The sequence below is a fragment of the Solanum pennellii genome, chromosome 5, assembly GCF_001406875.1.
Source record: "Solanum pennellii chromosome 5, SPENNV200".
NCBI lineage: Eukaryota > Viridiplantae > Streptophyta > Magnoliopsida > Solanales > Solanaceae > Solanum > Solanum pennellii.
The window spans coordinates 4,352,931-4,370,879 of NC_028641.1; the positions used below are offsets into that span (position 1 = coordinate 4,352,931).

A 17,949-nucleotide genomic window follows, 5' to 3' on the forward strand; every position below is an offset into this window, starting at 1 on the left:
ACCATTGTGCAATTTTGTAAATTATATCAATGTTAAACAATAACTTAATGTTTTATTTATAAGAAGATTAACCAATGTAGAGCAAACATTAAGTCATAGTCTAACGTTGTCCGAAATAATTAATATTTTGGATTATTTTTGTACAACATATAAAATCGAGATACATCTAACTAATGGCTTTTTATAAAAAGGAACATTTACATTAGACAACTCATCACTTCAAAGGCGCTTATATATCAATCACCCAACACGATTACTAAATTATTTTATCCATTAAAATTATATAAATAAATAAAAACTTTTATTTTATTTTATTTTTATTTATATTTAACTTCAAATTTCGATCTCTGATAACTTATACTCATTTTATTAATCGCTAGCATGAATAACTCGCATATTTAAACCCTAAAATTTCATCATGAGATAAGGAATTAAGGATGCAAACTACTCAAATTTTAAGATCCAACCCCACATTAATATGAAAGGCCATTCATCATATTTTTGGGTGGGGGTGGGGGGGTTTGTGGGTGGCAAGGTGACTTTTGCACCATAGTATATATATTATATTGCTTTAATAAAATATTTTGTGCATGCAAGAAAGAAACTAAAGTGTCTTCTTATGAATTGTCTTTCCATAATTGTGTTTCTTTTTGGCTCTTAAGGGACCTAAGGTCATTTCCTAAAATGGTGTCCCTATTTAATTTATTTAAAAAATTCCATTTTAGTACTTTTGGAAAAAATAAATCAGACAGATCAAAGATTCATTATTGGATATGATGCCACTATTTTAATATAGCACACCTTTTTGTGTGTTATCTTCATTAGTGTACTTAGCAAAAATTCTTTTCTATTTTGTTATAATTTTTTTTTGTTTAGGGATAATATTGTTTTTGTATCTTGTTATTATTTAAAAGAAATATGGTTCTATCTAGCGTATTAGATTGGGGGTAGATTTTCAAGAACTCGATAATTTTGTATGAATCTTGAATTTATATTCAGAAATCTAATAAATATAAAAAAAAAAATTATTATAAATTTTATAACAAGTAAGTTTTTCATCCAACGATAGAAATAAACTGTTTAAACTTTGTTACACCTAGAAAATTAAGATTATTAAAATCTATTAATTTTAAATTTTAAATCTGTCTGCGAAATCATATGATCTCGTTTGTATGTGACAAAAATAATAGAAAAGTAAATAGAAATAAAAAAACAGATAGAATAGTCTAATAGAGGTCCATTAACTATAAGAGATATGCTTATATTTAGATTAAATATTTTAAAGAATTATAGTTCTATGGAAACCCCATTGTTGTCCACATAACAAGAAGGCATTTTGAAAGAATATGCCATTTCATATTATATCATTAATACCTTCACATAGGCCGGCGGAGCAACAACCGGTGAAGGTTGGTTTGGTCGTTGAACACATTTTATCGGAAAATTATTAAATTGTAGCGATCAATTAGAATTGCTTTTTGTATATGTATAATAGTAGTCGGATATATTTCATTTCCTCTTTCGAGTTTAATTAGTATTATTCTTTCTTCCTTTATATCTGTAAATTAATTGATTTGATATTACTCCATGACAATGGAGCTTGAGGGAAAATTGAAGAAGGAAGAGAAAAGATATTATTGAATGGATGAGAATTACAGCTGTACAAACTACTTATGTACAATTTGTAGATTAGTTAACTAACAATCAAACTAATTGTCATTATTACTTAACTACACTATTAGCTAACTAACTAATACACGTCAGTCAGCTAACTAATAGTTAATTACAGCCAGCTCAGCCTGCACTATATTCAACAATATCTAGATTCATATTACTACATGTTGTTTCTAAAATTCAATGGCAAAGTCAGAAATTTCACGAAGGATGTTCAATTTGCTAGAATGAACATGCTCTTCTTAAAAAGTGAAAAGAATTGCTACAACACACGATCACTTTGAGTTTGTGTGTCTTCACTCTTTCAAGACGCCCGAAACCACTAAGTTACATCATATTGTTGTGTCAAGGGTGTTCAAAATATGTTATTTAGCCCCTTTGTTATCATTTTCCTTATATACACGATATATTTTTCCGACGAAGGGTGTCCAATTGGACACTCTGACATAAGGGTGGCTATGCCACTGGTTGTTTCGCTTTGATATATATTATCTTATTATTGTTTCAGACGAGGGTCAGTCAAAATCCACTTTTGTTCTTTCTCGAAAGATAAAATTTATGTACGTTCTACTCCCTCTCCAAACCTCAACTATGAAATTACATTAAAATTTTTATTATTATTGTTCTTGACAAAATCTCTGATTTTATTGTTACTTAGACGTTTGCTCTCGTTTTTTTTTTCTACTGTATTTTGTCTCATTATATCACACATTATTCAATAAATTTTAAAAAATCACAATCAATACCTCGAGTTAGGTTCAGAATAATCTTTTGTTCCATAACCCTTGTCTTGTAAGTGCATGCAAAGTTAGCTAATGCCTAATGGTCTATATATCTTCATCGACTAAGATATTAATTAAGTTACGTTGCTAAAAAAAGACTTCTTGCTAGTCAATAACAATAATACTTTGGTGAGAGGTAGTTGTCAAAATGTCCATTAATTCGTACATTTATTTACTATATATAAAATATTATCTCAATCTTATTGGTAGCTTGTTATTTAATCATGTATCATTAAACCAACTATCAATTATAAATATTAAATTAATAAAAATATTTCCCTTACCTAGAAATGTGTAGATTTAGTCCAAATTTTAATCTAATTTTACGTTTGATAGATTTCACTAAAAAGGGGTGTTTGAAATTTTATAAAAAAATGAAATCATTATTTAAATCTGAAATACTAGCTCTTCTAACTAATTTTTCAACTTAAAATTAAGTTGAAATAGAAATAATCATATAAGATAACCGTGATAAAGAGATTGCACTATCAAAAAACAATGAACGAATTAGCAATTGTCGAAATTTCATATTAATCTCGATAGATAAAAGATGACAATATTCATTTTACTAAGAGTTATTGATTATCTATGGACCGTTTAGAAATTAATTCATGTTTAATTGCGAAAAATTATAGTGTACATTAAATTTTTTTAATACTATTATGATTAAATATTTATATTAATTATTATTTTCAAGCAAACTGAAGTTTATGATGATGTTATTTCTATTTTTCCATGGATACACCAAACAAAGAAAGCACAGAGACTGATCCTATTTACGATTTTTTTTAATAAAAAAAGTTTTTATAGATTAAGTAAGTAATCTAATCATCAATTGCAATAAATAAGACTGTTTTTCTTTTAATTAGAGATTTGAAATTTTAAAAATAAAAAATTCTTAGTAGAGAATGCTTCTCGTCGAACGTAGTTTCACCGCATATTATCAAATTAAAAATATTTTTTTAAAAGAGTATTCGGACACGACCTACTACGGTCCCCAATGTAACGGGACCCAATCAGCGACAATTGTGTCAGATCACCATTAGTGCGTACTCATCACGCATTATGCCATGCGTCTTGGACACACAACACACGATTCTATTTTGCCTCTTTGAGACACCGAAAGCCAACATTACTAAACACCGAAAAATTAATAGCTCGATTAATTATTTATTGAAATTTTATTTCATTAACGAGTGTTCGATTCTTCGTCTCGTAATCATGCTTTATCTCTCTTTTTATATTTTAATTTTTTTTAAAAAAAATTATACGTCGAGGTGGATGGCGCGTGTAGGCACGCGATTTGGAAAGATTCGTTGAAGTTTTTGTAGTGTTGTCGTAATTTTTCTGACCCAAAGAAACGGAGTATATTCCAAGCAAAAAAGAAAGTTCTAGAGTGGCTTTTTGTTAAATTACACTTTGACCCTTCATATTTGTACATTTTGAATTTTTGACCTTGTGCTTTTTTTTAGAGGGTTTGTGTTAGTGAAGCCCCTCAATTTTTGTGTCATCTCTATTTTTTACCTAATTTGTTGTATATTTTGTTAGTGAACCAATGTTGCAAAGTTAGTTTGTTTATCAATTTATTCATTGATATAAGAAATGAACTTGAGGTCTATGAGGTTAAGGTATAGTTAGTTGTACAATTGTGTAGTGTATATTGATAATATGTTCAAATAGTGATGAGTTATCATATTGTATCTTAATATTAACTTATTATGTATGTCTTGCAACATTGATTCATGCGATATCAGTAAAAAAAAACACAAGTTCCTCGTAATAGATTTGATTTCATAATTACATGGTGTGTTATAATTTGTGCTAGTTAAGATTAGAAAAAAAGTGATAAACTAATATTTTCTCCGTTTATTTTTACTTGTCATATTTTGACTAGATACACATATTTAAAAAATGATCATTGATGTGTATTTTATCAAACTATCTCTATTAAATGATATTTAACATTAAGTCTCGAAAAATACTTTGAAGAAATTGTACTTAATGTTGACAGTTTAAAATAAAAAAATATAATTAAACTTTTCTTGATATATCAAAATTAATAAATAAAAATAAACGAATGAAATATAATAATACTATTGAAGATCTTAGTAGCTCGTTAATTTATAGATTTTTTGAATTACCACCTTTTTGGAGAAAGTTTCGATGTTATGTGTTGTAATTCATTCCCCCAACACTAAGGGCCCGTTTGGATGGGCTTAATAAAAGCAGCTTTAAAAAAGTACTTTTGAAAGTGCTGAAACTTATTTTTAAAATAAGCAGTTATGCGTTTGGATAAAAATGCTGAAATTGCTATGCCGAACGTGAAAAGGGAAAAATGGAAGAAAGAGATGTTAGGGTTATGTGGGTAATTTGGAGATTGTATAAAAATATTAAGGGCGAAAAGATAAAAATGTGGTCAACTTAAAACAGCTTATAAGCTAAAAATAAAAAAGCACCCCTACCCCAACTTTTAACTTTTGGCTTAAAATAATTTTTTTTTAACTTAAAAATAAGTTGTTTTGAGTATTGCCAAACAGCTAAATAAGTTAAAAACCAGCTTTTAAGTCAGTTTGACCAGCTTTTAAGCTGAACCAAACAGACTCTAATTCTGACCCCTTTAAGTGGGAAAAATGAGAAATAGTAGTAGGTATGTTAAATGTGACTTTTATAATTTAGAAGGACAAAAGAGTAAAAAAGGTTTGATCTTATCTTGATAGTGTAATATGTAACGTCAATGCCAGCACACATTATTTTTATTTATTTTGATCATATAATATAATAAAAATATAAGAATCACTCTTTCGAATATTCACAACTCTCTAAAAAGCATGAAACCTAACCCATCAAAGATTCGTTTCGTATGCGACGCCCCGACCTCGACCCTTCTTCCCACGCACCACCTTTTCCAAAAAATTTAAAATATCATATATATATATATTTTTTCTTGAGTTATTTAAAATTCGAAATTTATCATCTCGACTAATTATAATTAGGTTTAATAAGTTTGTTATTGAAACAAAAATTCTCAATTAGTTTTTTGAGATTTGAAATTGAAATTTTTAAGTCAGGACAAAGGAATAAATAACCTGATTCATATCACTTGATATTACATTACTATAAAAATAATACGAGTTAATGATGAAGAAATTTTGCTTCTAAATAATAAAATTCATTATTATTCTTATTTAGAGATGAAATAGTGATTTAGTAACGAATTAATGATGAAGCTCTTGGCTTATTAATTTTAGACTTTTGTAATTTTATTCTGATTAATTCAATTTATCGAAAAAAATGCTTCCTTTCTTTCTTTTTTAAAGGTTAAATTTTAAAATCGTGAATGAATTTTATCTATCAATCACATCTCTTATGGTTTATGAAGTTGATTAGAGTAATCCATATCTATATTGCACATAACTCGTAATAGAAAAAACGTTCTATCCTACTAAACATTTCTCTATCTTCATATTTAAATTTAAAATCTCATTTAACCTATTACATTTCTTTATACCATATTTTAGTAATACATATTATATTAATCCAAATTCATAAAATACATAATTCTTATGAAGAAAACATTACTTATCCAAAATATTTTTCATTTTCGAAATTCGAACTCAAACTCGAAACCATTACTCAAAGAGCAAAGGAGTTGATGGTCTAGCTAGATGTTTCTACATGTACCAAGATTAAAATATATTTTATTTCTTATATACCAAGTTTATTCCCTTTTATGATTCTTCTTAGATCCCTTTATTCTTTTAAATTTCCCATTCCGGATCTCTCTATGTTTATAACAAAACAAATCAACTCTCTCATTTAAATCCTCCTCCTTAGGTCCCCTCATTTCTCTCATTATAGCCTTTGCATAATAATATTTAAATAAATTAACAAATATTTTTCTTCCATACTTTCCTTCTTAGGTTCAATTAAATCATCTCACAAAAGCTGGAAAATTTCAAAGAAAAATCCCTTTTTCTTTGCAAAGAAGATGATGAGCAACAACAATTTTTCAGACAAAATGGAGAGATGTCAACAATATATTGATGCTCTTGAACAAGAAAGAACAAAAATTCAAGTTTTCTCTAGAGAACTTCCACTTTGTCTTGAACTTGTTACTCAAGGTAATTTATTTAAAAAAGATTTTTATACTAAATCCATATAATATAAACAAAACCCCATTTCTTCATTTTTTTTTGTTTAAAGATTCATACTATATTTCAAACAAAATAATGAAACCCCATTTCTTCATTTTTTTGTGATTTTTTTTCTTCAAGATTCTATAGTATACAAAGTTCAAACAAAATAATAAAACCCTATTTCTTTAATTTCTTCATTTATTGTGATTTTTCTTTTTGTTTAATGTGGTAAAAAAAAAAAATTAAATTTAGTGTTCTTCATCAAGATTCTATACTATTTAACAAAATAATAAAACCCCATTTATTAATTGTCTTATTGAATGTTTTTCAAACAAAATAACATTTTTAAAATTTATTGATTTTTTGTGATTTTAATATTAATATGATTTTTTTTCATGTGCAGCTATTGAAACTTACAAGCAACAATTATCTGGTACAACAATAGAGTACAACCTTAATGCACAATCTACTGAATGTTCTGATGATGAACATACATCTAGTGATGTTCCTATTTTGGAAGAATTTATTCCATTAAAAAGCACATTTTCTCATGAAGATGAAGATGAAGATGAGAATGATGAAGAAAATCAATCTCATAAATCAAAATCTTTTAATAATACTAATAATTCTACTAGTTCTAAGGATACAAAAAATAAAAAATCGGATTGGCTTAGATCTGTTCAGCTTTGGAATCAAACTTCAGATCCCACCCCAAAAGAGGTAATTATTTTTTACAAAAAAAAAAAAATTAAATTTTTAGAAAATTTTTGTTATCTAATTTTTATTTTTGTGGGGGTATTTTAGGAATTAACACCTAAAAAGGTGTCGGTTGTAGAAGTGAAGAAAAATGGAAGTGGAGGAGCATTTCATCCTTTTAAGAAAGAGAAAAATACTGTCGCCGCCGTCGTTGAAATGACGCCAGCTCCAGCTGGCGTTGTATTGGCGGCGACAGGTAGTTCCACCGTGGAAAATGGCGGTGAAAGTAAAAAAGAGGATAAAGATGGACAAAGAAAACAAAGGAGGTGTTGGTCTCCAGAGTTACATAGAAGATTTTTACATGCCTTACAACAACTAGGTGGCTCTCATGGTAATTATTTTTAATTTTTTTAATTCGAGATGAATTTTATTGTTTAGCGATAAAAGTTATTCGTAGCTAATTATTTGTATTTATTTTTTCGCAGTTGCTACACCAAAACAAATTAGGGAGTTAATGAAGGTGGATGGACTTACTAATGATGAAGTTAAAAGTCATTTACAGGTTTGTTTAATGATTAATGAATATTCTAGATGTTTTTCTTTATATTTATATTTATTTTGGTGCTCCTTTCTTTTTCAAAAAAAGTATTTATATCTTTGGCGAATGTGAAACGTGATAAACTTTGATGTATATCAAAATTTGTAAATTGGATATTTTTTCTTTTGTTTGGTAGTGCAAAATTGATTAGGGGTCCATCAACAAATTCTAGTACAAACTTGGATTATTTTGGATAGATAGACTCAAGAATTTTGGATAAACTACATATATTTTTCTTTTTAATTAATACGGAATTATATGGGTTTGGTGATTAATCGAAAATATTTTTTATACATTCTCAAAATGAAAGTAAGATGGTAAAATTATATTGAGTTTGTTATTGTTGTTATTGCCGTTACGCAACTAAATATATATTTTGTTATAGAAAAATCTACAACTTTTGAGATTTGGTTTAGCTAAATTTGGTAAATGTAGCTGTATATATATCTTTAGATGAGCTAAAAATCGAAAGATACTTTGAATTTAGTAAACTATAGTAAGCTTTCTAAAATTGTTTATATAAATCTGCTTTTATATGGATACCAAATCAAGCAACATATATGATGTGTAATTTTCCAAGTTATTTACAACTAATTACAAATTAAAATGTACAAATTTTTTACGTGATTTGATAGTGTAAATTTTTTTTATTTTTTATATACATATATACATGCATGACCTAAATTTCATTTGTTTTTTTAATGTAGAAATATCGGTTACACACGAGAAGACCTAGTCCTTCATCAATTCACAACAACAACAACCAACAACCACCACAATTTGTGGTCGTCGGAGGAATATGGGTCCCACCACCCGAATACGCCTCGATGGCCGCTGGTGCTCCAGCGGCCTCGGGCGAAGCATCGGGAGTTGCCTACTCAAATGGAATCTATGCACCTATCGCCACTCATCCAAAGGGTCCACTCCATGATCATGCATCGGGTGGAACCCTAAGGCAACACAACAACAAGTCGTCGCGCTCAGAGCGTTCCTCTGAGCGCGACGGAAGCCACAGTCACTCTGACTGTGGCGGTGTGCATTCTAATTCTCCGGCAACGTCCTCTTCTACACATACAACTACTGCTTCACCAGCTTACTAAAAAAAATGTGTAGAATTTTATTTTTTTTGTAATATATTTTAATTTTTCCAATTTTCTACTATAAATGTAGAGAGTCATATAGAGTTGATTTTTCGGTCTTGTTAGAAAAAAAAAGCTTATCGTATTTATTTGTTTGTTTTAGTTTATATTTAAAAAAATATCATATATCAAATCGTGATATCTTTTGAAGATCTTTTAGATGCATTTTGACAATGATAGTAATTAAGATTGAATAATATGGTGGGTTCCCATTGTTTTGGATTATTGAAATGACACGTGGAATTTTTTTGCATAGCGTTTAATTTAAGCAGAATTATTCTTTACTTTATAGCAAAATTATTTTCACTCGTATTCACTGTTTAACCTAGCTACATAAACCCTAGCTAACTTTTAGTCTTTTTATTATTGAAGCATGGTGAATTTTAATGTAAAGTGTAGGAGTTCAATTAAAACTTCCCCTCGATACTCTGAGGTAACAATGATAACAATAATAAATTCAACGTAATTTTATGAAGTAAAATTTTGAAAAGATAAAATACCTTTAGTCTTGCTTTTATGACTAGAAGGAAAACGAGTTAATTTTTAAAAATGAGAAATCACGATGTTAATTTTTATATGTTGAATCCTTGAAAGAAAAAACTACTATAATCAAATATAAATTAGCGATAAACAAATTTAATTTTTTAGAGTTAATTCAATAATTTGAGATGTTTTTTTAGTCTTATTGATTCGAAAAAAACTATAACTTATAATATTTTTAGTATTGTCTATAATATTTAAATCTAAATTTTAAATATTAAATTAATCTAATTTAATTTAACTCAAAATTAATTAAAGTGATTCCCTTAAAGTAAAATGTGACTATTATTTTGAAATGGAAGGATTATGTTCTATCTTTTATTAATAACAACTGTAAAAAGGAGAGAGAATCCAGCATAATTTTTGAAAAAGCAAATTAATGGAGATAATGTTAGGTAAGTTATCAAAAGTCAATACATATCTTAAAGAATTATCCATAGTTTTGGAATAATAATCCACTGTTTTTCTTTTCACAACAATTAGTTGCTTTTTAATTACTCTAGTTGGTCCTTCAGGATGCTCAGTTGATTGGAAGATAGTCTCATTCATATAATAATTCGAAATCAATCCTTCTTTATAAGTGTCTTCTGAGTTAAGTCTATAGCATAGAGTTTGTCTGATATAATTTTACGTTTTTAAATGATTAACATAAAGATAAGAAAGATCTATCTAATGTACACGGAGTACAGATTATAACAACTATGAATTATCTCGGGGTTAAAAAATAATTACTCTAGCTGTGGTACAACTGTACCAACTTAATTGACTTAAAAGAAAAAGAGGATGAAATTATTGAAATTAATAACCAAAGAATACAAATATAGAAATGATTTAATAGACTTGACTTTTGAGCAATATTCTAAATCATATATAATTAATACAAAAGATAATTATACGTGATGGAAATTTATGAGAAATTTAATTGCGTAGAAGTTACTCGTCCTTTTTGTATGACTCATCACTTAACATATACTTTTTTTCAAATGAAAAGCTGCATTTTATCAACAGAAAATGTTTGCACCAACGTCCATTTAAAGGGCGATTGCGATATCAATCAAAAATATAATCGTTGTTATTAAATAATAAGGTGAATTTGAATTTTTTTATAAGAAAAATATATTGTTAATATCTTTTAAGATGATAATAAATTATAATATTTATACATGATAAAATTAAGAATTTTGGCTTGCATTTCATATGTTATCGAAATTTATTTCTTATGAGTTATGATTTGCGATGATGTCAGAATTGAGCCTAGTATAATTTATAATTTACTCAATGTTCAATCTTCCTTATATAATTCTTACCTTACGATCAAGCTTGAAGCATTGCCTAGTATTCGAGTCAACGAAGTCAAATTTTAATGACTTGATAGAATTCTTAAAGATCTTTATAAAATGTCAAAGTTTGTTGCGGAAACTCTAAGAATCATCATAACTTATTGTTAAGACAATTCTCGCGATTATAATCCTAACAATTCATTATAATTTGTGGTCAAAATTTTAATATTAATCACCATAACTTGTTGTTAGACAAATTTTATTCAATATTAAATAAAAAAAAGCTTGACGACCGACTAGAATTTTGCTTTAGATTTTACAGAAAACGTTTATTTTGATTATTTTTCTTTTGTGAGGTTAATTTTTTTTTAAGTAGGTGGTAACATCTAAAAAATTCTTATTCATCTAAATCGTCAATTAATTCAGAATCATATCAATAAAATTATGACTCTATAAGAAAAAATACGTCTTTAATTATATATTTTTTTATATAATATTCGAACCTGATTAAATAGTGAAACCTATCAATTGGCTAATTAAAAAGAAAAAAAAAGTTTTATATGATTGTAAAGGTTCGATAAGGATGGTTCCCATACGAATATTCCTAGGAATAAGAAGAATATGCAACATTGGATACTAATATACTATTTAGTGCTAAGTTGATTTTTTTTATTAAATATATAATAGGTCAAGAAAAATTGTATTGTATTTTTTTAATAAAAAGTGTATTGCCCCTCATGCATGTTAGGTATTATCTCTATTTCATTGGTCAAGTATATTCTCTTGTTTTTTTAATTCTTTAACTTATCTTATTTTGTCAATGGAAAAAAAAATATTCTGATCCTTGAGAATCTTAAATTGTCCAAGATTCTATTGTCTTTTTTTTTTCTTTCCTCCACTACAAAAGATAAAATATTCTGTTATATTTCTTTTTCACATGTCTTTTAAAATATAAAAAATTTATTTATGAATTTAATTTATAAAAATATAATTAATATTATTACTTCAAAAAACAACTAATTTGAAATTAATTTTATTTCTGTTTTGTAATTTAATGAAAGTTTTGGAATGATTTTGTTTTATTTAGTAATGTATTATTTTGACTATTCACGTTTCATACAGTTCAAGTATGAGTTTTATTGGCATCCAATCACAAATATTAGTTATTTATGACTTTTTGGAAAAAATAAATAAATAGGGCAGTTTGAATTATTTTAAAAGTATATTCTGACTTTATTTTTTGAATTTAATAATGAGAATCTAAAGACCTTGCGTAAGAAAATATCTTTTAATTTTAATTTACCCCCAAAATAAGGGTTTGATAATTTCTGATATTTTCTGTATATGTTCAACTCTTTTGATCAAATGGCAAACAAATCGCTAGATGTATATTTTTCACATTTTTTATTAATTGAAAATATTATATTTTAAAAATTTATTATAACAGTCAATCAATTTATGTTTGAATGTCCACTAATTCTTTCATAGAGGTTCGATATCATTCATATATGTAATTATCTTTGAACAAATAGTTTACATAAAAGATCATGGATATAGATTTCTCTGATTTCATTGTGAGTTCTTGTGGATTCAATAATTTCAATGCATAAGATACAAATACATGTAAAATATATTCTATTTTCAACGGTTATTAAACTCGAATCGATAATTCAAAAGCACAATAAGTTAAAAGGCTTATTGTTGAGTCACACATCTCTTTGTAAGGGCATTTTGCTCTTCTTCCTCTTCTTCCTTTTTTTTTATTGTGGGTAATTCTTTCTTATTGAGTTAGTTTTTAGATTGGATTATAATCAAAATTTATTTTTATCATGTTAATAATATACGCCCCATTCCAATTTATTTTATCTGATAATGTCCCTAACTAAATTATTCAAAATTCAGATATTCAATCCTGATTATGAAAGGGCTTGTTGTTTACCCATATTAGTCGATTTAGTGGCGTTTAGTCTCTTTGTACGATCTTTAGAAAATGTTTTTCTCTTTAGTTAACTTTTATGATTGAATTAAATTCGATATCTATTTCTTTATCACTAATAATCTTAAAAATTAAACTCATAGAAGTCATATTGGCATGTGATGTTTCAAAAATTTATTAGACCTAGTAGTTGTAGAACCACACCATATGTTGTTCTAGGCTTGCAATTATGTAATAACCCTAACTATAAATGAAATCAATTATTATTTAATTATTCCATGTATGTACACAATACTTAAATTTTGGACAAACAAAGACTATATAGTAGTAGTATAATAAATATTTTGCCATTTATTTACCACCTAGATTGTACATTTGTACAATTGTACTACAAACGATAGACTTGAAATTAGGTGGGGCTTGTTAATTATAAATATGGCCTTTCGATAAATGCAAAAGCCAAATGTCCTTTGCAATACCTTTAGAACTACATAAAACACAATTCAATTTTTTATTTTTATTTTTTGAAAATATTGTCTCATTTTGGACCTATTTGGCTTCTAATGTTTTGTTTAATTCATATATTAATAAAATATGTTATCCTTTCATTCGTTTTGTACGTATTTTCTCATTTATTTTTATATAATTATCTGTTGTCACACGTCTTTTGGCTTTAACTTCAGACACTTTGATTATATCGCAATAAAAGCGAAAGGTTAGCAAAAATTTTAGGACCTTTATTATACTTGGGAGTAATAGAGTTGTGACTCAATGAGGGACGACTTATTTGATTTCTAATGTTTTGTTTAATTGATATTATTGTTATAAAATATATTATCATTTCTTTTGTACTTTTCATACGATTATTTATTATCACACGTCTTTCGCCTTCTGACCTTAACTTTAAACGCGTTGACTTTATCGCCCTAAAAGAGAGAGAGAGATTATAACGAATATTCTCAACTAGTGTCTAATTTACAATTTGCTATTACATAATTTTAACTAAATAATATATATTTCATCAAGGGCTTAAGGTCACTCGATAAATTAAAATACATCTATTGTTTTTACAATCTACTTCTCGTCAAATTTTAAAGGAGATTTACACAGGAGCAGTGGCCAGCATGCTTAGCTAGACCAGCTGGAGTTTTGTTAAAAAAATATTTTTGGCTTTTTATGACGTCTGTATTGAGGTTCGATTGAATTTAAATTTATCTCGAAACATCAATCTCACATATTTTAGGAGAAAGAGCTACCTATTAACAAAGGTGAATTCATACCTAAAATCACTTAAATCCAAAAATGTGTTTATATTAATGATGAAAGAGAGAAAAAAATGAGTATTTAGATAATGTGGAAGGCTAGATTGCACGGGATAGATATATTATCAGAGGCGGAGCGATAATTAAGAGTTTGAGGTTCTAAATCTACTTTTAAAAAAAGGAAGGGTAGGGGGTGTTCAGGGTTGATCACTTCTATGATCCCTTCCTTACTATTAAATCATCAATCAATTTTATTAGGAGTTCACAAGTTAATATAAATATATACTACTTATTTAATTTTCTAATACAAATACAAGGCTTATGAAAAAGCTATTGGGTTCATCGGAACCCACGAATGACAAACCCCACCTAGCTCTGCCTCTAATATTTATCATATTTATTTTTTTAGAGTAAAATTAAAATTTTGATTAGTATTTTAGAATATACTTCCTCATCAAATCATCATGGGTAAAACAACAATTTACAACACTTATTGCATAGTTTTGTCATATCTAAATTTTTAATATAAAATATGGAGTAATCTAACCCTATTTAACGTAACTTAAAATTGAGTGAAATTAACTTTCGAAAAAAAAACATACCAAATGAATTAATCTACAATCTACAATAAATAGTAAATCTGAATTAATATTTTTTTAAAAAAACCTATAAGGAGAACAATAAGAGTCTTAATTCATATAAAGCTTAAATTTTGAATTAATGGAGAATGTTTCTCTTTTTAATAAGCTCAATATATTGTGAAAGTCAATTAATCGACCTTAGTGAATTTTGAACACCACATAGTTAAACAAAAAAAAAACAATAAAGTAGTTGAATAAATTTACTTTACTTTAATTTAATTAAGAATGCAATGGCATTATATTGTAATATATTTTGAGGATCTCAATTAATGCAATTGACAATGAGAGAAAAAAATTAATAATTTATATGGTAGGTTCCCATTATTTTGGATTATTGAAATATGAAACGTGGAATAATAGATCAATAATTAATAATGCGTTTAACTTCAGCAAAATTATATATTCTTCTTTAAAATTAACATCCCATACACATTTAAGAGCATAAATATAAGTTGTAATCACTCTTTAAAAATAAATTACACATCAATTAATAATACATTAATTAAAAAAAATCTTTAAAAATAAACTATTTATATCATATTATTATCAAGTTATAGCATATTAACTAATAATATATTGATATTATTTAACTAATAATTATTTTGTTTAAATAATTAGTTTCATTTTTCACTTACCTTTTATCAACAAAACCTTTTAAATTATTACTGATTAATCAATTACCTTTTAAAGTTTTTAATATAAATAATAAATTATTATTTATTAAATATTAATTAAACTTCATATTATATAGTTACCTTTTAAAAAACCAAAACTAAAAATTAGGAATTTGATTTTAATTAATTTCATATTATATGGTTACGCAATAACTACACCCTCATATCAATCAATACTCTCTTATCTTTCCCCAATACACTCAACCTCTCCCCTATTTATCTCACAAGTAAAAGTTTTTAAAAAAATATATGTTAAAATCATATTATTTTATTTATAATAATCGGACTTCAAAATATGTCTTATAAATTACTACATAAATTAGGATATAAGAGGAGTATAAATTCATATTATACTCTCCACGTAAAGAAGTCATTGTGTGTGATCCAAATGAATTTTATCATCTAGAAGAGGGTTTGAACCAAATCTTGTGTGTTTTTTTTAAAAAAAAATTATTTATCATTGATTCTTAATTCTTGGAATATTCAATATCATTCCTTTGATATAAAGGATTTCTAAATAATTATATTTTATTAGAGAATTTTCTCAAGCATATTTTGCAGGCACTTTGTTCATAATGAATATAAAGGTTATAATAGGTACGATTTACTTGTTTTAGTCAATCAACTATTTTTAATTTAAGCGATTAAGCAAAAATATTTAGGTTAATTTTTCGAAACGATTATATTAAACTTTCAAAATTTTTAAATAATGATGACCCAAATTAATCAGTATTTGCAAGTATTAAAATATAGTTGATTAAGTAATATTGGCAAAATATATAACACTTATTTAATAAGTATTTGGAGAAAATAATATAGTTCTCCCTATTTTTACTTCAAAAATATTTCAAGTTAATTTCATATCCAAAAAGAAATTTAAATTTCGAATATTCTTTTTAATACATCGACAAAATATTGTCTAGTGGTTTACCAAGAAGCCAAAATAAATGACACCCATTTTGTGGAAGCAATTAAAATAAAATAAATTACGTAATTGATTTCAAATAACTATGGTCCCTACCCGAATATTCCTCGGAAAAAGAAGAATATGCATAATTGATATAGTGATATTTTATATAGTGTAAAGTTCGATTATTATTAATTATTAAAACTAGGTCAAGAAAAAAATGTAGTAATTTTTAACAAAGGTATTGTCCCTCATGCATGTTAGCTGTCATTTCAATTCATTAATTAACACGTTGTAATAGATGATTGGTACTCGAATTCGATTCTTATATAAAAAAAATATATAAAAAAAAGTTGCCCTCATAAATGAGTAACTGATCGATTAGTCAGTATTTAATATAGATATAGTTTTGTAATATGTGAACATTAATTAATTGAATTCATAAATATTAATAGTCGAACTCTAATATCGATATCAGATGCTTGTGAAAAACCCTAGAAAGTATTTTAAATTTCATTGGTCAAGTATATTCTAGCTATTATTTTAACTTATCTTTCCATGAAAAAAGATATTCATATGATCCTTGAGAATCTTAGATTGTCCAAAAGATTCTATTGGCCTTTTCCTCTCTACAAGAAGTATTTATTAATTTTTGGCTATTCATAGTTCATACAGTCCAATTAGGAATTTTTATTTGGCTTTTTCTTGGTGCATTTATCAATCAACAACATAATTTGTACATTTTGAATATTTTAAATTTTATATAAATAGTCATTAATTTTAAAAGTATCCTTTTATTTGTATATTTTTATTTTCTAGAGTATGATTTTAATAGTTTAATAACTTTTCCTCATCATAATTCTTATCAAATAAAAACTTATTTTTTTTAAATAAAAATTACAAAATAAGTTTTAAAATATAGAATAGTAATGGCGCACAATTTTTAACCTTTTTCCAGAAATATTTTAATACGTAAAATTCATTGTTATTAAAAATTTCGATAAGGGATAAAACTTGTGATCATTCTATGCTAAAGCTCCACTATGGACTATGGCCAAGGACAAAGTCAAGGTTAGAAAAAAAAAACTACTATGAATTTGACAAAATTTAATTAGAGTATAGAATTTATAAGCTTACAATTTTAATTCCGTCTATGACTAAAAAGTATATTAAAGATAACTTTAAAGTATTTCTAATCATATAAGAGTAAATATGAATTTTTTTAATCATACAAAATCTTATTAAGATTATGATCAATGTGAGCGTATAATGTCAAATCATAATTAACCACGTGTGATGTTTCCAATTTTTCTAACACCTTTGGAATATCATAGTACCATACAATGTACTAACCCCAACTAAAAATTGCACCAATTATATTTAGGGAGAATACATTGATAACATTTTAAACTTATTGGTAAATCTTATCATTTGAATAATGACTTGTTTTGCTTGAGAACTTGAATATGTACATGAAAAAGCGTTTCTGTTAAACATTTTCAATTAATCTCGAAAGAAATTCAAGTGTCCATTAAATGATAAATTAATCACATAAATTTGGGTTGTGTTTTTAATCTTATGTTAGAAATTATAGGCTAAAGCGGAATGAGCGTTTGAGAAAACAGACGTAATCTTTTTTAAAAATTGAGTAAAAATATTACAATAAAGTTAACTTTTAGCGGTA

General features: G+C 26.4%; 1 protein-coding gene across 1 annotated transcript; it reads left to right on the forward strand.

The window, feature by feature from the left end:
- Positions 1-6,190: 6,190 nt before the first annotated feature.
- Positions 6,191-9,208, forward strand: LOC107018761 (transcription factor HHO2). The gene is made up of 5 exons (XM_015219325.2): positions 6,191-6,577; positions 6,996-7,312; positions 7,397-7,679; positions 7,774-7,850; positions 8,594-9,208. Exons 1-5 carry the CDS (start codon positions 6,445-6,447, stop codon positions 8,984-8,986), a joined length of 1,203 nt encoding a protein of 400 aa, XP_015074811.1. The 5' UTR covers positions 6,191-6,444; the 3' UTR covers positions 8,987-9,208.
- The last annotated feature ends 8,741 nt before the right edge of the window (positions 9,209-17,949 follow it).

Excerpts from the sequence above, each read along its gene's own strand:
- LOC107018761 (XM_015219325.2), top strand. The coding sequence starts at position 6,445 with ATGATGAGCAACAACAATTTTTCAGACAAAATGGAGAGATGTCAACAA. Across the intron at positions 6,578-6,995 it reads TCTTGAACTTGTTACTCAAG|CTATTGAAACTTACAAGCAA; the intron begins GTAATTTATTTA and ends TTTCATGTGCAG. Across the intron at positions 7,313-7,396 it reads CAGATCCCACCCCAAAAGAG|GAATTAACACCTAAAAAGGT; the intron begins GTAATTATTTTT and ends GGGGTATTTTAG.